The following is a 22,869-nucleotide window of genomic DNA, read 5'->3' as shown; positions in this document are numbered from 1 at the left end:
CACTTTTAGAGGTCAGTTGCTGTCTAAGCCCGCCACAGCATCAGCCCTGGTTGATTTATCAACCCCTCCACCCCCTGACTCCATTCTGATTGATTCATCGAAGCCCCTGACTCCATTCTGATTGATTCATCGAGGCCCCTGACTCCATTCTGATTGATTCATCGAGGCCCCTGACTCCATTCTGATTGATTCATCGAGGCCCCTGACTCCATTCTGATTGATTCATCGAGGCCCCTGACTCCATTCTGATTGATTCATCGGGGCCCCTGACTCCATTCTGATTGATTCATCGAGGCCCCTGACTCCATTCTGATTGATTCATCGAGGCCCCTGACTCCATTCTGATTGATTCCATTTGAAAATAACGGAACGGAATGCTCTTTTTTCTATTTTTTTTTTTCATGCTGTCTGTGTTTTGAGCTGCTGGAGGACGTGAGCTCAGCTGTGGCCAATGGCTGAGAGACCGGACTAGTCTTTATGTGGTCATGCTTTTCTCTCCCTCTCCCCCTCTCATCATCATGTCTGACCCACATAGCTGGTTGGCATAACTGTCGCACTGCTACAGCCTGCCCTACCCTGTCTCTTACCTCCCCCTGTTCCAGCCTCTGGCACTTTGTCTCATCATGTACAGTTGACCAGCATTAATCCAACGGACACACACACCACACCCAGCTATTAGTGTTTCCCTTTACCCTCGTCGCCTGCCCATTCTTCCCGGGGAAGAAGAGAAAGGGAGGGAGATAGCTGTGTAGACTCTCCAGCACTGCAGGCTCAGACAAGCAGGCCAATATTCACAGCAGAATTCCTGGCATGCCATAGTAACCTGGCGTGTCCCCTTGGAGCCAGACTCCGGCCTCACGTTACACAATGACGTGTGTGTGTGTGTGTGTGTGTGTGTTGGTGTGGTGGGGAGTTGTTATTCGAGGGATTGGAATAGAGCTCTATTTAGGATACTCTGAGCTCCTGGAGTGACACACACACACACACACACACACACACACACACACACACACACACACACACACACACACACACACACACACACACACATCGGGCACTCAGGCCTGTCGTCAGACTTGGGGTCGCTAATACCCCACACATGACAGACTGGTCTCTGTTCCACTCCATTGGTGTAAACTTCCATGACCATAGAGTGGAGTTTAGTCTGCTGTAATACCCCACACAGTGACATGACAGACCAGGAGCTGTAATACCCCACACAGTGACATGACAGACCAGGAGCTGTAATACCCCACACAATGACATGACAGACCAGGAGCTGTAGGCGACTAATGTGATTGAGCCATTCAGATTCATGCAGCGATCTGTCATTAGGCACGTCAACACACAGGATTAATGGGCTGCTACAGAAATAGAATCGACCCGCTATATTTATAATTCTATGTATTCTAATTGTAAGTTAACCTACAGAGTTCCTAGAGCTCTGGCCAGTGCAGCCTTTGGGTGCCATTGTCAGTCAACTTGTCGGTTTAGTTGGTTCCTGGGGTAGATGTTGTGTTTTTGTCTGATCCTCTCGCTTCTCCCCTGTACAGTGAGCATGTCTGCAGATTCGTTTGGCGCCGGGGGCAGCGATGCCCAGCAGAGCCTACAGTCCTTCTGGCCCCGCGTCATGGAAGAGATCAGGAACCTCACGGTGGTATGTCACGGCCTCCCTCTGATTGAACGCACACTCGTGTGCACACACACACACACATACAAAGGCACACACATCACACCTCACAAGTGGTTTCCACATGACCTGCCCCTAACACCCCTTGGCTCTGTTTCAGAAGGATTTCCGCGTGCAGGAGTTGCCTCTCGCCCGAATCAAGAAAATCATGAAGCTGGACGAAGATGTGAAGGTAGGAGGCAGGTCCCCGCCTTCTGTGATTGCTCTATGAAGTCTTCATCAACACCCCACTCAGATAACAATATATATAGTATTTTGGAGCTGAGGTGTGGCTACACAGCTGGCTGAAATGAACACAGCATCCATTAGCTCATTGTGTAGGAAACATTTTGATCATTGACTGGCACGTTATTTGGAATCTTACCTCCTCCCATGTTGAGTCCCACGTCACATTCTATGTTGAAATATACACACTGATCCCATTAGACCATCATCAGCTTATCACCCTACAGGGCTATTCCTGCTCTGCTCTGAGAGGACAGGCATGGGTAGTGTGTGTCCGTATCCGTGTCCAAGTAGGGCTCCTCCCGAGAGAGATAAGCAGTAGCAGCTTAAGTGTGAGGAGGAAGGTCAGCAGATCAGTAACATACTGGACATCTAGCAGGAACCCTTCTGATAGCCGTGACCCAGAGTGTGACACAGAGGGGCGTGGTGCTAGCCTTGACCCAGAGTGTGACAGAGAGTGTGTGATGCTAGCCATGACCCAGAGTGTGACGTGGTGCTAGCCATGACCCAGAGTGTGACCGAGAGGGGCGTGGTGCTAGCCATGACCCAGAGGGGCGTGATGCTAGCTATGACCCAGAGTGTGACAGAGAAGGGTGTGATGCTAGCCATGACCCAGAGTGTGACGTGATGCTAGCCATGACCCAGAGTGTGACCGAGAGGGGCGTGGTGCTAGCCTTGACCCAGAGTGTGACAGAGAGGGTGTGACGCTAGCCATGACCCAGAGTGTGACGTGATGCTAGCCATGACCCAGAGTGTGACGTGATGCTAGCCTTGACCCAGAGTGTGACCGAGAGGGGCGTGGTGCTAGCCATGACCCAGAGTGTGACAGAGGGGTGTGATGCTAGCCATGACCCAGAGTGTGACGTGATGCTAGCCTTGACCCAGAGTGTGACCGAGAGGGGCGTGGTGCTAGCCATGGCCCAGAGTGTGACAGAGAGTGTGTGATGCTAGCCATGACCCAGAGTGTGACGTGGTGCTAGTGTAACGGATGTGAAACGGCTAGCTTAGTTAGTGTGGGCGCTAAATAGCGTTTCAATCAGTGACGTCACTTGCTCTGAGACCTTGAAGTAGTAGTTCCCCTTGCTCTGCAAGGGCCGCGGCTTTTGTGGAGCGATGGGTAACGACGCTTCGTATGCGTCAGTTGTTGATGTATGCAGAAGGTCCCTGGTTCGCGCCCGGGTATGGGCGAGGGGACGGTCTAAAATTATACTGTTACATTGGTGCCGTGACCCGGATTACTGGTTGCTGTGGAAAAAGGAGGAAGGTCAAAAGGGGGGTGAGTGTAACGGATGTGAAACGGCTAGCTTAGTTAGCGTGGGCGCTAAATAGCGTTTCAATCAGTGACGTCACTTGCTCTGAGACCTTGAAGTAGTAGTTCCCCTTGCTCTGCAAGGGCCGCGGCTTTTGTGGAGCGATGGGTAACGACGCTTCGTAGGCGTCAGTTGTTGATGTATGCAGAAGGTCCCTGGTTCGCGCCCGGGTATGGGCGAGGGGACGGTCTAAAATTATACTGTTACACTAGCCATGACCCAGAGTGTGACCGAGAGGGGCGTGATGCTAGCCATGACCCAGAGTGTGACAGAGGGGCGTGGTGCTAGCCATGACCCAGAGGGGCGTGATGCTAGCCATGACCTAGAGTGTGACAGAGAGGGGCGTGATGCTAGCCATGACCCAGAGTGTGACGTGGTGCTAGCCATGACCCAGAGTGTGACGTGGTGCTAGCCATGACCCAGAGTGTGACAGAGAGGGGTGTGATGCTAGCGATGACCCAGAGTGTGACATGATGCTGCCATGACCCAGAGTGTGACAGAGGGGCGTGGTGCTAGCCTTGACCCAGAGTGTGACAGAGAGGGGCGTGGTGCTAGCCTTGACCCAGAGTGTGACAGAGAGGGGCGTGATGCTAGCCATGACCCAGAGTGTGACAGAGAGGGGCATGGTGCTAGCCATGACCCAGAGTGTGACAGAGAGGGGCGTGGTGCTAGCCATGACCCAGAGTGTGACAAAGCGGGGCGTGGTGCTAGCCATGACCCAGAGTGTGACAGAGAGGGGCGTGGTGCTAGCCATGGCCCAGAGTGTGACAGAGAGTGTGTGTGATGCTAGCCATGACCCAGAGTGTGACGTGATGCTAGCCATGACCCAGAGTGTGACCGAGAGGGGCGTGGTGCTAGCCTTGACCCAGAGTGTGACAGAGAGGGTGTGATGCTAGCCATGACCCAGAGTGTGACAGAGAGGGTGTGATGCTAGCCATGACCCAGAGTGTGACAGAGAGGGGTGTGATGCTAGCCATGACCCAGAGTGTGACGTGATGCTAGCCATGACCCAGAGTGTGACAGAGAAGGGCGTGATGCTAGCCATGACCCAGAGTGTGACAGAGAGGGGCGTGATGCTAGCCATGACCCAGAGTGTGACAGAGAGGGGCGTGATGCTAGCCATGACCCAGAGTGTGACAGAGAGGGGCGTGATGCTAGCCATGACCCAGAGTGTGACAGAGAGGGGCGTGGTGCTAGCCTTGACCCAGAGTGTGACAGAGAGGGGCGTGATGCTAGCCATGACCCAGAGTGCGACAGAGAGGGGCGTGGTGCTAGCCATGACCCAGAGTGTGACAGAGAGGGGCGTGGTGCTAGCCTTGACCCAGAGAGTGACAGAGAGGGGCGTGGTGCTAGCCTTGACCCAGAGTGTGACAGAGAGGGGCGTGGTGCTAGCCATGACCCAGAGTGTGACAGAGAGTGTGTGATGCTAGCCATGACCCAGAGTGTGACGTGATGCTAGCCATGACCCAGAGTGTGACAGAGGGGCGTGGTGCTAGCCTTGACCCAGAGTGTGACAGAGAGGGTGTGATGCTAGCCATGACCCAGAGTGTGACAGAGAGGGTGTGATGCTAGCCATGACCCAGAGTGTGACAGAGAGGGGTGTGATGCTAGCCATGACCCAGAGTGTGACAGAGAGGGGTGTGATGCTAGCCATGGCCCAGAGTGTGACAGAGAGGGGTGTGATGCTAGCCATGACCCAGAGTGTGACGTGTTGCTAGCCATGACCCAGAGGGGCGTGATGCTAGCCATGACCCAGAGTGTGACAGAGAGGGGTGTGATGCTAGCCATGACCCAGAGTGTGACGTGTTGCTAGCCATGACCCAGAGTGTGACCGAGAGGGGCGTGGTGCTAGCCTTGACCCAGAGTGTGACAGAGAGGGTGTGATGCTAGCCATGACCCAGAGTGTGACAGAGAGGGGTGTGATGCTAGCCATGACCCAGAGTGTGACAGAGAGGGGTGTGATGCTAGCCATGGCCCAGAGTGTGACAGAGAGTGTGTGATGCTAGCCATGACCCAGAGTGTGACGTGATGCTAGCCATGACCCAGAGTGTGACCGATAGGGGCGTGGTGCTAGCCATGACCCAGAGTGTGACAGAGAGGGGCGTGGTGCTAGCCTTGACCCAGAGCGTGACAGAGAGGGGTGTGATGCTAGCCATGACCCAGAGTGTGGCGTGATGCTAGCCATGACCCAGAGTGTGACAGAGAGGGGCGTGATGCTAGCCATGACCCAGAGTGTGACAGAGAGGGGCGTGATGCTAGCCATGACCCAGAGTGTGACAGAGAGGGGCGTGTTGCTAGCCTTGACCCAGAGTGTGACAGAGAGGGGCGTGGTGCTAGCCATGACCCAGAGTGTGACAGAGAGGGGCGTGGTGCTAGCCTTGACCCAGAGTGTGACAGAGATGGGCGTGGTGCTAGCCATGACCCAGAGTGTGACAAAGAGGGGCGTGGTGCTAGCCATGACCCAGAGTGTGACAGAGAGGGGCGTGGTGCTAGCCATGACCCAGAGTGTGACAGAGAGGGGCGTGGTGCTAGCCATGACCCAGAGTGTGACAGAGAGGGGCGTGGTGCTAGCCATGACCCAGAGTGTGACAGAGAGGGGCGTGATGCTAGCCATGACCCAGCAGCTCCTGCAGCCTGCTTCATCGCCCACCTCCTGCCCAGGCCAACTTCTAAATGTCACTCTGTGGATAGGTTTTCTAAAGGTTAGGTCTCCCCCCTTTAGCAGCAAGGGATACGGGCGGTCTATCTATACTATATTAGTTTTTAACATGTCATCTCAATGTCTCCATAGATGATCAGTGCAGAGGCCCCGGTGCTGTTTGCCAAGGCAGCTCAGATATTCATCACAGAGCTCACACTGAGGGCTTGGATCCACACTGAAGACAACAAGAGACGCACCCTACAGGTCAGTCACACCCTCCCTAGTCTGTATAGAGGTCACACACACATTCACACAGACAACACATGCAGACTGCTGGCCCAAGTTCACGTGTAAAGACCACACGCATGTAGTCTGCTGGCCCAAGTTCACGTGTAAATACCTCACGTAGTGTACTGGTGTGTGTGTGTGTGTGTGTGTGTGGGCCCCACACGGCCATCCCCTGAGGACCTGCTCTGTTAAATTCCTTCTCTCTTTGTGTCAACTGTGAAAGCAGAGCTCGGCTCCCGTGACCCACTTTTACTTCGAATGCCATTTTGCCTGCTCTCTGATCCCAGAGCCAGGGGAATTACATGGATCCTGGTGTGATGAAAGGGATGGCGAGAGTGGGAAAGGGGGAGAGCCAAAGTGAGAGAATGAGTGAGGGAATGGGCAAGAGAGAAGGAGAGACACAAAGTGAAAGAGTGTGTGAGAGAGAAGGAAGAGAGAGACGTTGAAGAGAGTGTTGATCAGAGTGGTTTGGAAAGCCAGGGCCAGTCACACCTGGGTGTTAAGGGTCGACCAGACAGTCAGCCACACACTGAAACATTAAACAGAATACCCCACTTCGTTCATCTCCATCTATTCACATACCTGTGTGTGTGTGTGTGTGTGTGTGTGTGTGTGTGTGTGTGTGTGTGTGTGTGTGTGTGTGTGGGATACTGCTTTGTACAATATCTTGGCAGATTCTGTCCTTCAACATGGCTTCATAACAGTGGGGCTGAATTACCAAGTAAAATCTCACTCCTATAAATTCAGAGTGAAAACGTCATTCGGTTGAGCTCTGTTAACCTTGAAATAGAATGCCAATTTGGCATGTTAATTACATTTCTACACCACAGATGGTGATACGTGTCTGGCGTATGCTCCTAGTCTGTGTGTGTTGTTAATAAGACAGCTCTGCTTTCAATCACACTCAATCTCTGTCTCTCACACACACTCCGGCTCTCACCAGAGTTCCATTGTGCTGACAGCACGCCGATTAGGGTCACCATGGTGACACTCATCAATATAACAACTGTGGATGTGACCCGGTGTTACCAGATATTAATCACAGCACTATAAATAGACTGATGGTGGGGACTTAATATCCAATGGAAAATCACACACACGCGCACACACACACACACACACACACACACTCTAGAAGGGGGAGCCCAGTAGGACAGTGATGCTAAGAATACGTCTGTTGTTCATCTGGCGTTTCTTACAGTGGGCCCATTCCTGCTGTTTTTTACATGGTGAATGTTCAGGCTGGGAATTGCCAGGGACCTCACAATACGATATTGTTACGATACTTAGATGCTTCTCACTAGTTAAAAAGAAGATGTAGGATGAAAATACAGGAAGTTTTGGCGCAGGTACAGCCGACTAGTGCTAGCTAACGCTACCTAGGCAAAAACAATATTTCTAAAAATTATAATAATAAAAAATATTATATATATATATATATATATATATATATATATATATATATATATATATATATATATATATATATATATATATTATACTTTTTACTGATCAATACTTGGAGTCAAAGTATCGATATATTGTCCAAAATAATATTACGATATGTAAGTGTGTGTGTGTGTGTGTGTGTGTGAGATTGAAGTAGGCTTTTACAGTTCCACTGTGAGAGCTCCTTTTAGTATTGTTTACAAAGCTGCAGAATGTTCGGGTATGACCTAGAAGATTATATAAACGGTCTTTTCTTCAATCGTTTTCAAAAAGGCTATATTTGGAGAGAGCATCAGAAGTAGAAAGCCGGTTTTATATTTAGTCTAGTTTCTGCACATACTGAATGAGGAGCCTAATGTTCACCCTCAACTTTTATCCTGTGTTTCAGAGGAACGACATTGCCATGGCGATAACAAAGTTCGACCAGTTTGACTTCCTCATCGACATTGTGCCCCGGGATGAGCTCAAGCCCCCTAAACGACAGGTAGTGTGTGAGAGTCCATCTGCATTTCATTTCAGGACCCCGCAGGGTGTAGTACCACTCCTGGCAGCCTGGAGGCGCTGTAAACATCCTTGACTGGAAGCTGGTGTTCGGTCAGCGAGGGCTTTCAGTCGGATGTTTGCAGCGTCTGGCTGACCCTTACCTCCAACATCCCTCAACAGTACCACCAATACCCCATAGCTTGTAATCACTATCAACATAATCACCACCATGTTAACTGATGCCCTCTGCCACATTACAGTTTGATGGTGGTACATGTTTTAGACTAGGCAGTGCCTCCCAAGCATTTGTAAGTTGTGACCTACCTAAAATGATGGTATTCTATCAGTACATCCATAAATCAATATAGTTGACCTGATCTGTGACCAGGGGTGTAAACATCCTACACTCTCAGCTGTGTCATCATCGAGCTGGGAGAGGGGTGTTTACACTTCTGGTGACGGGCAAATCGGCTACCTCCTACGCTACCCCATGGAAGATCAACCAACCAGTAGCTTTTAGGGAACTGTTAGCCTGTACTTGTGATGAGGCCTTGCCGTGGCATTGCTCTAACTGATTTTGGGCTGTATATTATGATAACTAGGCACAAGGAGGGTACAGACTTGTTAATGGTTGATCATGTCCAATGTGTCACTAAATTAGCTTTCCTTTCACACTTTGATTTAGAACATTCTCAATAATGTATCAAGGCCTTGTTTTTTTTTATGAATAGAAGTGATCTTGTGAAAAATGTTGTTGATCATCACAGTGATAATGGATTTACTAATGCATTTACTTTCTGTTGCTATTATTTTGTATTTCTTATTGTTGAGAAGCTGCTAGTAAGTGTTTAGTTGGACGATGTATACCATGTATATCCCGTACATAAGACTAATAAAACGTGAAAGTAATGGATCCTGGTTAGTGTCCCAAATGTCACCCTGTAGGGCAGACCCATAGGGCCCTGTTCAGAAGCAGTGCACTACCTAGGTATTATGGTGCCATTTGGGACAGAACCTCCATTCAGAATCACATTACTCATCCATCCAGAGCTTATTAGTTATTTATCGGGCCTCTCGCTTATTGTATTACGCTGGCAAAATAATTAATGGAGATGTAATGGACTGATATGCTTCTCTTTCTGCCCTTCACTCTGTTATCCTCCTCTCTCTCGCTCTCTCTGTCTTCCATTCTCACCCTCTCCCTCGTGTCTCTCTCTCTTCCTGTGTGTGTGTACAGGAGGAGGTGCGTCAGTCAGTGGCCCCAGCAGAGCCGGTTCAGTACTATTTCACCCTGGCTCAGCAGCCAGGTCAGGTCCAAGTGCAGGGTCAGCAGCAGGGCCAGCAGCAGGGCCAGCAGGCCACAGGACAACAGACTACCACCATCCAGCCTGGACAGATCATTATCGCACAGCCACAGCAAGGACAGGTACGCTGGAGAATAGACACACACACACTCATACGTGCTGCACACACAACGCACCACACAGACTGCAAATAACCAGTAAGGTACCGACATACAGCATAGGCAAAGGCATATTATAAACTGGGTGGTGACAGCCCTGAATGCTAATTGGCTGACAACCATGGTGTATCAGACCGTATACCACGGGCATGACAAAACATGTATTTTTACTGCTCTAATTATGTTGGTAACCAGTTTATAATAGCAATAAAGTTATGGGCTGTATCCAGGCACTCCACATTGTCATGCTTAATATACCACACCCCCTTGGGCCTTGTTGCTTAAGTATAACACACCACACAGCCTGGCAGAACACAAGCTCTCCTAACATACCCAGTCAACAACCCTGTGAAGTCCAGTGTGAATGGGGGAATAACGGCATTAACAGTGGATTTTATTGATATTATCGTTGGCAAGCAGAGCCGATCCCCACTTTGGCTTCAACTCTTTCCCACCAGCAGGGATGATTGACCCGTACACACCCAACACACACAAACTCCCAGCTATACAAGCAGGAGTTTGATCTGCACACTTCAGTCACTCCCCTCTCTACTGGAGGTCCGTAACACATTAAACAGTAACACACTAGGGCTGCGTCTGGTCAAAAGTAGTGCACTATGTAGGGAATAGAGTGCAGCCCTGGTCAAAAGTAGTGCACTATGCAGGGAGTAGGGTGCCATTTGAGACGCATCCTAGTGTGTTACTGTTTAATGTGTTACGGACCTCCAGTGGAGAGGGGAGTGACTGAAGTGTGCAGATCAAATGGCTCTGGACCACTGCTTGTATAGCTGGGAGTCCCTGTGAGACTGCTCTCCACCCCTCCACTGTACTTCTCTCTGAAGAGGAGGAACCCCCACCCCCTCATCCCTAGTTTGTCGTCTTCTCTGGTCCCCACCACCCCTAGTCTGTCGTATCTTTTCTCTTTTTGTTCTCTCTCGCTCTTTTTTTGAATGTATTTTATGTTTCTCCCCCCATGCTGCCTTAAGTTCATTGAGCTGTCGCAGTTCCACAGTCGGACCAGAACTGTTGCTACTGTTAATATCTGCTGCTGTTAATGTTACTGTTAATGTTACTGCTACTACTGTTGCTGCTGCAGTCCACTTAGTCGCAGAGCAGGGAAGGTCACCAAATGACTGGCACCTTAGAAGAGATGACTAGTCCAGGGTGCATCACTATTGGGTAACAGTCAAGAGGCCAGGGGGTTGGAGGGAACAGAAGAACAGGTGGATAAAGTGTCATTTTTAAAAGCGAGAGTTATCTGGAGATTGAGAGCGAGGGAGGAGGGCGAAGAGAGATCTTAAATCGTGTGTGTCTCCAGACTTGACTGCAAAGAGCTTTGTCACTAGTCGTCACTGTCGTACCAGTTCTGTCAAATGCCCTCTCAGGTCACAAAGTCCCTAATGGACTGATCTGTGAGGAAACCAAACCTCAATTTCCTACTGTCGGATACATCTTTATATTACTATAACTACCATTTCCTACTGTAGGCTACATCTTTATATTACTATAACTACCATTTCCTACTGTAGGCTACGTCTTTATATTAACATAACTACCATTTCCTACTGTAGGCTATGTCTTTATATTACTATAACTACCATTTCCTACTGTAGGCTACATCTTTATATTACTATAACTACCATTTCCTACTGTAGGCTATGTCTTTATATTACTATAACTACCATTTCCTACTGTAGGCTACGTCTTTATATTACTATAACTACCATTTCCTACTGTAGGCTACATCTTTATATTACTATAACTACCATTTCCTACTGTAGGCTACGTCTTTATATTACTATAACTACCATTTCCTACTGTAGGCTACGTCTTTATATTACTATAACTACCATTTCCTACTGTAGGCTACGTCTTTATATTACTATAACTACCATTTCCTACTGTAGGCTATGTCTTTATATTACTATAACTACCATTTCCTACTGTAGGCTACGTCTTTATATTACTATAACTACCATTTCCTACTGTAGGCTACATCTTTATATTACTATAACTACCATTTCCTACTGTAGGCTATGTCTTTATATTACTATAACTACCATTTCCTACTGTAGGCTACGTCTTTATATTACTATAACTACCATTTCCTACTGTAGGCTACGTCTTTATATTACTATAACTACCATTTCCTACTGTAGGCTATGTCTTTATATTACTATAACTACCATTTCCTACTGTAGGCTACGTCTTTATATTCATTAACTTCACTATACCTGGATTTCACAGCTGCTATTCCTTCATTAATTCTGCACATCACTTCTGTTCTATGCAGCATTTCATTGTGCTCACATGCTCATTGTTGTGTGTGTGATCTGACGACACCTGTCTACTGTATGTGTGTGTGTTCCTGTGCGCTCTGCATGTGCTCGTAGTCATCTTTGTAAAGCTTCCTCTCTCTCTCCTCCCTCCTCCCTCCCCTCTTCAGGTGCTGCAGGGGGCCACAATGCAACAGTTACAGCAGGTGCAGGTAGCCCAGTCACAGGGCACACCCATCACGGTAAACACCGCTCCTCAGCTGCCCCGTCCCCATCTGAAACCCCCTCCCAGCCCAGCACACCTCAGTGTAGGGTGAAGTTGCCCCTGGACGCTGATCGATTTTACATTTCTCCCACTAAATTGTTAGCATTGGGGGAGGGAACGCTGATCCTAGATCTGATCCTAGTGGAAATTTCACCCCGGAGGGCACCCCTCCACATTGAATCAGGAAGATTAGCAGGAAGCTTGTGTTTGGCTGCATCACTAGTTCACTGAGTTTACCCCCCCCCCCCCCGAGAGCCCAGCCGGCTCATTAAAACCGCCGTTAGATTTTTTTATTGTTGCATATTAGGGACGTTCATCAGATCCGATCAGCCAATCCTGGAGAGACTGGGTTGCCTGACACGACCATATCATTGTCTGTCAGCTTGTAGGATGAGGGAGGGTTTTCAACCCTGCCTTGTCATCGCTCTCTGTGGTCCCACTCTAACTGTAATCTACTTATTAGGCCCAGGTTTTCCAGCCCAATGTAAATCATTACATGGTCACAGTCACCACACTCTCACCAGTTGTTTAAGAATTAACATTCTCGCTCTCCCACCCCCACCACCAGAGTGCTCCAATGACCATGCAGGTTGGGGACCAGCAGGTCCAGATAGTACAGGCGTCGTCCCAGGGCCAGACCCAGACGGTGCAGTCAGGACAGACCATGCAGGTCATGCAGCAGATCCTCACCAACTCCGCCGAGATCCAGCAGATCCCAGTAAGAGAGAGGGAGGGAGGGGGGAGGGGAGATTCTCTCTTTGAGTGACCTAACTGGAAAGTTGAATCATTTCAAATTTTCTAATGAAATAAATACAACACATTTTCTTAAGTTGGCGATCAATCTCCAAACACACTGTAGAGAGCTGGTTGAACCTTCCTCTCCCCCATTTTGACACTAACTAACTAGCTCAACGATCATAATGATGTTTGTGTTGTGTTTCTGACCTCCCCTGCCTAAAGTGGGTGTTTGTCTCCCCCGTGTGGTGGTTGTGTGCAGGTGCAGCTGAACACTGGTCAGTTGCAGTACATCCGGCTGGCACAGCCCGTCTCTGGCACACAGGTGGTTCAGGGACAGATCCAGACGCTGGGTAACACTCAGCAGGTACAGGTACTGAACAAGAACCTTTTCAATGTATAGTATCGCATCATATGTGTGTGGACACTTCATCTCTGTAATGTAATCTCTGGTCTGGTATCACTATACTAGTTTATACAATAACATTAACGTTGTTAAGGTAGTAACCAATACAAATATTATACGATTGTGTATTTCTATATTGTTTCATGAATTGACTTCTATATTGTCCATTGCCTACAGTTGCATTTGAACAGAGGTGTAGGTTTTCATAGTGGCTGTGAGAACCACTGTGTGAATGACTGACTCCTCTCTCTCTGGTTTGTTCTCAGATAACACAAACGGAGCAAGGCCAGCAACAATTCAACCAGTTTACCGACGGACAGGTAAGATGAACATCTCCCACTCCTGTCACTGTGTGAATGACTGACTCCTCTCTCTCTGGTTTGTTCACATGCACACACACCCTCCTCTCTCTCACCCTTTCCCTCTGTGTCCTTACAGCAGTTGTATCAGATTCAGCAGGTGACGATGCCGGCGGGTCAGGACCTGAGCCAGCCAATGTTCATCCAGTCCACCAACCAGACGGCCGACGGACAGGTCACCACGCAGGTCAGCGGAGACTGAGGCTCCGGAAGCATCCGCCTGCCCACCAGACCATCCAACCATTGATCTCACCACCTGTTACCATCCATAAGGGCAACTGGCTCAAACAGCCAAGGGACCTCCTAGGATATGTCCCAAATGGCACCCTATTACCTACACACTATATAGGGAATAGGGTGCAATTTGGGATGTGCCCTCACGCTCATTCAATACATATGACATGATAATTACAAGGGACTCTCTGACAACAACAGTTCTTTATTCAGTACACTGGGTCAGATACCAAAGGGACTGCCCGACAACTCTCCCTCATTCCCATGTCATATCATCTCTCTCTGCCTCCGTTAGTTTCTCCTGGCACCCACACTCACCTGATACGTTCCCCAGAAAGGCCTCACCTGATGCCCATTCACGACAGCCTCACACAGGGTATCCAAATGCTGAATCCTCCAGGACCCAACTTTCCTCCTCTTTAGTGACCAACTCTCTGTTCTTCCTCAGTGTCTGTCAACCCTTGCTGTATAATCTGTATGTCTTCTGTCTCTCTGTGAAGTACACCGTATAGGGGTAGGTGTCTTATGTTCTGTCTGCATCCCAAATGGCACTGTTCCCTATATAATGTATTCTTTTTGACCACGGTCTATATGGCCCTGATCAAAAGTAGTTCACTAAATAGGGAATAGTGCAATTTGGGATGAATCCTATGGAAGGCTTGGTCCTTGTTTGGTCTACAAGAGAACATGAATCATGCCCTTTTGTTGTAATGTCTTAATGTGTAGACTTTAAAAGAAAAAACTATAAAGCCATACTCTAAGCTAGCGCACAATAATTAATTGTAAATTGTATGAAAGACTCACACCAGTCGTGATGGATCAATTCATAGTTTGTTGTTAGTTCCTCTTCGTTTTGTTCACTTTGCCGAGACATGCCATCAATGAAAGGGCTTCTAACTGTATGATGGAGTTTGTATTTAGTATGTATGACCCTTGTGAGTGTGTGTCCGTCCAATATGGTGCAGTATCTCTTTCCCATGGCCTAGTGATCATACTCACCTCTTCAGTGGCCCTCTTCCATCTTTCTTTCCTCTTCCTTCCCCCTCCATCTCTTCATGAATCACCACACTGATCACTATCATTCTTAGAGCAGGGAGTGGTTAGGCCTTTCTCTGCCTTATATGCAGTCTCTCCCCTATCCAGAGAGGTTTTTGGTTCTCCTTCCTTGCTCGTAGAGAAAGCCTAATGTAAAAAAAAAAAAGGAAAAAGACTTCACTGGAGCAAGGACCCCTTTTTATAGTCTTTTCTTAATACTGGTTGTAACTTGTCAAGGTTTCTTTTGAAATGACCATCCCTCCCTTTTCCTTCCCTTTCTTATTTAGTAATGACCATTATCATAGCTGTTCTTCTTATTGTTGTTTTGCATGTAGTTTAAACTGCCAGCATGATATGCAATGGATAGGTACACATTTTATTTTTGTTCTTTTTTGTAAGCAAACTTTGGGTTTGTGAGGAAAAAAATAATAACTAAATAAAAAAACAATACATGCAATCTTTTCAACAGAAAAGTTAACAGTTTTTCACCCAACAGTTTTTGTTGCAAATGTGCATTTGTGTTTGAGGTGATTGAAATCTATTCATAGCCTATTGGTAACTACCACATAGTACAACATAAACCACGTGTCCTTCCACAGGTTTTAATGCGAGCAATACCATACAAACAAAAATCAGGACAGCTGTGATGGAAACGGCGTTTCGGTACAATTTTGTATTAGATTTATGTATTAGTTTAACATGATGGGATCTTTTTGTGTCGGTAAAATTCGTTATGCGACAAATGGCGATGGAAACGCCTTTATGCACAAATATTGATATAATAAATATCATAACGAAGTAAACTTGGAATGTTGGGTGGTCTCCCACTAAGACTCAGGAAACTATGTGGTTTATTAGGCTACAGATGAATAATTACGCCTTATGTCCACCCGATGGAGCATGCGTTCCGGCGGAAGTCATTCATTGTCAATTGAGCAGGCCGCAACACTACATCGGGGATGCCGCACTAGGCCGCGGTGAGTTCGGTGTACCGTGTGCATTACATGTTTAATGCTTTCCGTTCGGTGGTACAAACGGAAGTACACACAGACTCAAACTACCTAGTTGCAAAGCACATGTATGTCAAATACCTAAAATGCGAGCAAAACATACGGAAAAACAAAACATGTATTTTGTTGGTATCTGGCGTTATGCACTTCAGAGGGTGGTGAAAGAGCACAGTGATGAGTTTGATGCGCCTTTCCAATACATTTCGAGGGTCATTTTCTGGTGACATGATGATCGATGGTTGACTGCCGTTGGAAAAATACAAATATTCTTGCTCTGTAGAGTCTAAAATGCTATGGAAACTCTTTGAACATTTTTATTTTGTACATGAAAACTAAAGCGAAAAAGTACATTGGGGCGGCAGGGTAGCCTAATGGTTAGAGCGTTGGACAAGTAACCGGAAGTTGCAAGTTCAAACCCCGGAGCTGACAAGGTACTAATCTGTCGTTCTTCCCCTGAACAGCCGCTGTTCCTAGGCCGTCATTAAAAATAAGAATTTGTTCTTAACTGACTTGCCTAGTTAAATAAAGGTAAAATAAATTGTTTGCCCTACGTCTTCACGCACTGATTTTGTTTCTGCAACAAGTCAGTTTGGTAAAAAAAAAAAGGAGTCCGTTTGGTGTAAACGCCAAGGGTGGAAAAATGCGCATATTTTCTAAATGCGGATTTTAGAATATTTGCATGAAAATCAGTCTTTATTTTGATGGAAACCTGGCTATAGTTATCCTTTAGTGAAGCAATTTATCAGTCGGTATAGGTTAGACTTGATGGTGATAAATGATGTACAAGTTGTTGAGTAGGAATTTCTTGACAAATATCACTTCAAGATATATATGCACTCTACAACTGTCTGAATAAAAACGATCACTCTATGGCCTCCAACATCGACAGACAAACTATCCTGAAACCCACAATGGAAATGGAAATTTGAGCGCCCACGAAACACCTGGAGGCGGGAGTTTGAAGCAGATGCCAAAAATCCGGCATGTGATGGTACGAGATTGAGAGATCAACCCAGAAGCGTGCGATGGAGAAGAGTCGTAGATGGCTCCCCCTGGGGAGTGACGTACCTAAGAACGTAAGCACTATGGCCACAAGGGGGCGACTGGGTTAATTTATCCATACAATGTCCACCCCTCGAGGACCACACTTCCAACAGCAGAGCAATGTAGGTCCTACTGTTTTTTTTCTTCTCACTTCTCTACTTCTGGAAAGGGCTGTTCGTTGTGAAAGGGAAAGCGGGTAACAATGGAATCACGAGGTAGTTGGCTGGAGACGGCTCAGCACTTTGGAGATCAGACATCATTCCTTATCCGACCTAAATCTTAAAAGGAAAATAGGTAATTAGGCTGGGACAGAAATATAGCGAGAGTGATGCCTCACCTACACATAAACCGCAATTTGTCAACAACAATTCATGTTTAAATATCTCATATTTCCCAATAAGAATGATTTATTATTACTTGGGCCCTGTCTATAATGTATGAGTAGGGCCAGGAGTTATTCCTGTCTGCAAGACTGACCGTGGAATAACTCCTGGTTCTACTTTTTGCTAACCTCCCCATCCGGCCCAGTGAGTCTAACATCTACCTAATGAGAAGATTAGCCCTACCTTTAGCTTTGAGTGCTGTCCACATTTAAAACCCGTCTGTCTGATAATAGTGCTAGGTCTTTGGTTGGGTCAGTTTAAGTGCTGGAAACCGTTTGTGTTATGTAACAGGTAAACAGTGATGCTATTCTGGTCCATAAGCCTACTGGTAGATTGGGACCCATTCCGTTCTAATCGACTTAAATCACTGAACAATAGCTGCATTAATGAATAGACTCATGCTCGCCTCCGTCTAATAAGGGGCAGAGGGGGAGAAATTTATGTAGCTAAAGTAGAGCGTGAATAGGATTGTCCAATGGCCCCCACCGCTTAGATCAAGGTAACTTTTGGAGAGATGAATTATGACCGACTGCTCTGGCTCCACGTTGGGGTAGGTCCCAAGTGGCACTCTATTCCGCATATAGTGCGCTACTTTTGACCAGAGCCCTTTGGGAATAGGGAGCCATTTGGGACGCACATTGTGACCTTGTGATGCGGCCACCACACCAGCTTGTCCCAACAAGTTAACCACATCAGACCTTATTAAGACGAGTTGACTTTGAGTTAGACTAGAATCCATGTGTTTGATGATCTTTATCTTTGAGGTGTGGGAGATTTTGTCATTCTGTGGTTATTCAGGCATCACAGTTACAAGGCAGAAGGTCAGGGGTCAATCCATGATTAACTAACCAGTGTGATTCATTCTGCATGTAGCAGACATTGTGTCTAGTATGGACACAATGTACATACATGATGTACATTAATTGAATAATGTGATAACAGGGAGATTGTATTTAAGTGCTTTGACTGTTTTATGAAGACTACATGGCCTGTTTCGACCTGGACAAAGCTGCAGGGCTCTGGTCAAATCAGGAGCAAAAATACACGATGCAAGTAACTATCTTATCTCTTTACAATAAAGAAAAATAAAATGTTGCTAATCTAGTCTTAATAACAAAGGAAGTAAAATAAGGTTGTTGGGAGTCCAGAGGCAGAGTTTGAGCTGTGACGGTCACACACACACACACACACACACACACATACACACCGCTAGCTCATGTGTTGTTTGGCCTGACAGGGACATCTGTGGACCGGGGCAGATATGCTAGGGGAGCGGAGGGCTGCTTGGGGACCGGGGCAGGGGGCAGCAGCAGCAAGGTTCAAAAGCTATTTCCCCGGGTAATGAATGTGCTGGTGGTGGGTGAGGCCTCCACCCATTTGACTGTGTTCTCGAGATTCAGACAGACTGATCATTAAGTTAGTCTGTTTTTTAAACTATTTGAAAGCATTTTCTGTTAATGTTTCAATAGTGTAGTACAACAGTGTTTTCTGTTAATGTTACAATAGTGTAGTACAACAGTGTTTTCTGTTAATGTTTCAATAGTGTAGTACAACAGTGTTTTCTGTTAATGTTACAATAGTGTAGTACAACAGTGTTTTCTGTTAATGTTACAATAGTGTAGTACAACAGTGTTTTCTGTTAATGTTACAATAGTGTAGTACAACAGTGTTTTCTGTTAATGTTACAATAGTGTGTCTGGCATTTAGTGTGTCTACATGAATCTTAGTGGGTTTAAAAGAAATGTCATCCCCAGTTCAGCCGTAGTCTAAATGATAGCAGCATCTCTCCAAAGACTACTACCAAGCCTATCATAACATGAAGCAACAAACAACAACACACTGTATCAACAAATGGATCTGTGTTTTCCCCCTCATTTTTTCTCTGATGTTTTCCATTAAGTGAAATCTGGGGAAAAGAGGAAACACATGCAGATTAACGGAAGGAGAAAAAAAAATAAAGATTAAATAAAGCCAAACAATGTGGTCTGGGAAAGCCATTAAGTGGTGTAACGCGTATGTAAAGCTCCAAGTTGTTCAGCGGATATTAAAGGTTGTTGGGGTCCGTCGGAGCGAGAGCGAGCAGCAGAGTTCAGCACTACGTGCTGCTGATGTGGGGGGATTTTTAAGTTCCCATAAAATCCCAGTACGGCTGTCTACTCCTAGAGCTCAGCTAGGCTCTGTGGGGCGTGAGTGAATGCCGGTTCGAGAGCAGAGCAGTATGCAATGGAGGAGAGCGGGGTGTGAGAGCACAACCGTGCCAGCCCGACGTCTGTCCTCTTCAACACCTTACATGGAGCGGCAGGTAGCCTGGTGGTTAGAGTGTTGGACTAGTAACCCAAAGGTTGCTAGATCAAATCCCCAAGCTGACAAGGTAAAAATGTGTCATTCTGCCCCTGAACAAGGCAGTTAACCTACTGTTCCTAGGCAGTCATTGTAAGAATAAAATCTTATTTAACTGACTTGCCTAGTTATATATAGGTAAAAAAAATATATATATATATTACATGGTTCCACCTGTCCCCTTTTACCCCTTACATTACATGGTGTCACCTGTCCCCTTTGACACCTTACATTACATGGTGTCACCTGTCCCCTTTGACACCTTACATTACATGGTGTCACCTGTCCCCTTTGACACCTTACATTACATGGTGTCACCTGTCCCCTTTGACACCTTACATTACATGGTGTCACCTGTCCCCTTTGATACCTTACATGGTGTCACCTGTCCCCTTTGACACCTTACATTACATGGTGTCACCTGTCCCCTTTGACACCTTACATTACATGGTTCCACCTGTCCCCTTTGATACCTTACATTACATGGTGTCACCTGTCCCCTTTGATACCTTACATTACATGGTGTCACCTGTCCCCTTTGATACCTTACATGGTGTCACCTGTCCCCTTTGACACCTTACATGGTGTCACCTGTCCCCTTTGATACCTTACATGGTGTCACCTGTCCCCTTTGATACCTTACCTTACATGGTGTCACCTGTCCCCTTTGATACCTTACATGGTGTCACCTGTCCCCTTTGATACCTTACATGGTGTCACCTGTCCCCTTTGACACCTTACATGGTGTCACCTGTCCCCTTTGATACCTTACCTTACATGGTGTCACCTGTCCCCTTTGATACCTTACATGGTGTCACCTGTCCCCTTTGACACCTTACATGGTGGCACCTGTCCCCTTTGACACCTTACATGGTGTCACCTGTCCCCTTTGATACCTTACATGGTGTCACCTGTCCCCTTTGACACCTTACATTACATGGTGTCACCTGTCCCCTTTGATACCTTACCTTACATGGTGACACCTGTCCCCTTTGACACATTACATGGTGTCACCTGTCCCCTTTGACACCTTACATGGTGACACCTGTCCCCTTTGACACATTACATGGTGTCACCTGTCCCCTTTGATACCTTACATTACATGGTGTCACCTGTCCCCTTTGATACCTTACCTTACATGGTGTAATCTGTCCCCTTTGACACATTACATGGTGTCACCTGTCCCCTTTGACACCTTACATGGTGACACCTGTCCCCTTTGACACATTACATGGTGACACCTGTCCCCTTTGATACCTTACATTGTGTCACCTGTCCCCTTTGACACCTTACCTTACATGGTGACACTGTCCCCTTTCACACCTTACATTACATGGTGTAACCCAAAGTTATTCCAACCTGCTCAAGACAAGAGGACAATGGGTGTTTATGATTGTGTGGGCCTGTGTAATACCCCAGTGGATAGGTGTGTGTGTGTGTGGCGGCTTCTCAAGTGTACAGTATTGGAGTGTGAGAGAGAGTCTGTGTGTTTGCATGCACGTCTGTGTGTTAGTGAACGGCTAATGACACATTTGTGCTGTGACCTTGCACAGCTGTTGTGTTGTCAGAAGCCCATGCAGCCAGACCCGGTCCTTTCCAATTCTGTCCTGTCTGCATGTTAATTAAGAGAGCTGGGTGAAGATGGTGCTGGGTAGTGGACTGATTAGTGTAGGGGGTGGTGGAGGGCTGATGGAGTGGGGTAGTGGAGGGAGCTGGAGGGTTGGTGAAGGGTCCGTGGGATGCTTTTCTGTGGTTAAACTTTGATGTTAATCCCCTGGTGCAGGCCCAGATCAGCCCTGTCTATCGTCGCTTCGCTCGACTCAACTTCAGGAGTCACCGCCTAACCCCCTGGAGAATCACAGAAAGGCTGCTGAGAGGGAGAGGGGGGATGGTGGGAGGAATGTTTTGATGATGCCTTCTCCACTATGACTAAGGTATGGGGGTATCCCCAGATGTTGAATGTTATAGAGCCTCCTCCAGAGAGCCTATGCATGCTCAGGGGACATTTGCATGTCTGATTTTATAGAGGCTAAGCTTTCGGTCAAAGCGGAAGTAACCAGGGCATTATTTACCTAGGCACAGGATGGATGGAGTCTAGTGTGAAACAAACCAATGACAACGTCCGAGGATGATGTATAGCTTGCTAGATTTTAGTTGACCTTAATTGTCTGGAAATAAGTGTCCAAGCAACGCACATACTGCATAGCTAGGCTACCTCCCAAATTACACCCTATTGCCTATACGTTGCACTACGTTTGTAAAGCCCTCTGTATGCATTCTGAAGCAATGTAAAATATTTAATGCTGAGTGATGTAAAGTTATGTAAGCATAGGGTCCTGGGAATACACTAGAGATTTGTAGCTCCAGCACAGCAGTGGCACCACCATGCATCCCCCTGCTCATTCCTCAACCATGTTTCATAAACTAATGAAAATAATCAAATAGACCAGGAGTGTGTATATTGTGCACCATTAGGCTACATACCAAAATGGTGACAATGATGAATGCTTGTTTTCCAGTGTCACAGAAGGTCCAAAGATATATGTTCAAGCACATCTTCTAGAAATGTCATTTAGTTCATGTGAGTTTTTCTGTTCAAATATGTTATTTTACACTTTAGACCACTGATATATTAATTTATGTGCTTTGGTTTACAGGTTGTCCTGTAAATCACTGTTTTCTCCATCTCTTTGAGTGTACTGCCACTGCAGTAGAGATGGGTTGTATTCACAATACACCAAACGGAAGAACACTGACTGAAACAGGGCAGGTCTACCTGAACTTGTCCAATAACAACAGGTTTTTTGTTGCAAAAAGTTTAAATATGGCGCACTAATGAATACAACCCACGGTTGGCTTGCCATCTGTTGATGTCATTAGTGTGATCCGTGATGATGTGGCAAAACAGGACAGGAACCTTACACAAGCATTCTGGAGAGGTCCCGTCTAAACAGGTGACCGCTGTCACCGCTCTGCAGGGCACTGTGTGTCATAGCCACAGAATGTGTGTCATGCCCAGAACCACATAACTCCGGGTGCTCCATGTCAGGACTGTAGAAATAGAATCCCTGGACCATAGAACTAGGATTCCCAATCTATTCTTATTGTCACAATGTGTCATAAACAGAATTCCTCTTCTATTCCTATGTTTTTCCTGTGATCTATTGTCATGCTATGTCATAATAGTATTCTAATTCCATGGTCAGGCCACTGTCTGTCCCTCTTATATTGTGT

The 22,869-nt window shown here is 46.8% G+C and overlaps 1 protein-coding gene across 10 annotated transcripts in view; it reads left to right on the top strand.

Annotated features, from left to right (window-relative positions):
- The window catches only part of nfyc (nuclear transcription factor Y, gamma), a 44,305-nt gene extending 28,954 nt beyond the window's left edge, over positions 1-15,351 (top strand). For 3 of the 10 annotated variants that reach the window (XM_036970630.1, XM_036970635.1, XM_036970634.1), the window contains exons 2-11: positions 1,554-1,657; positions 1,794-1,862; positions 6,017-6,130; positions 7,992-8,087; positions 9,324-9,512; positions 11,995-12,066; positions 12,658-12,807; positions 13,087-13,197; positions 13,497-13,550; positions 13,669-15,351. In XM_036970630.1, the coding sequence (XP_036826525.1) occupies positions 1,554-1,657; positions 1,794-1,862; positions 6,017-6,130; positions 7,992-8,087; positions 9,324-9,512; positions 11,995-12,066; positions 12,658-12,807; positions 13,087-13,197; positions 13,497-13,550; positions 13,669-13,791 (1,082 nt within the window). In that variant the 3' untranslated portion in view covers positions 13,792-15,351. Of the gene's footprint in view, positions 1-1,553; positions 1,658-1,790; positions 1,863-6,016; positions 6,131-7,991; positions 8,088-9,323; positions 9,513-11,994; positions 12,067-12,657; positions 12,808-13,086; positions 13,198-13,496; positions 13,551-13,668 lie in introns of all 10 variants that reach the window. The other 7 variants (XM_036970629.1, XM_036970632.1, XM_036970631.1 and 4 more) reach the window with 5 other exon arrangements.
- Positions 15,352-22,869: the final 7,518 nt, after the last annotated feature.

This window comes from Oncorhynchus mykiss, chromosome 32 (assembly GCF_013265735.2).
Source record: "Oncorhynchus mykiss isolate Arlee chromosome 32, USDA_OmykA_1.1, whole genome shotgun sequence".
NCBI lineage: Eukaryota > Metazoa > Chordata > Actinopteri > Salmoniformes > Salmonidae > Oncorhynchus > Oncorhynchus mykiss.
This window is presented reverse-complemented; position numbering and strand designations above follow the sequence as displayed.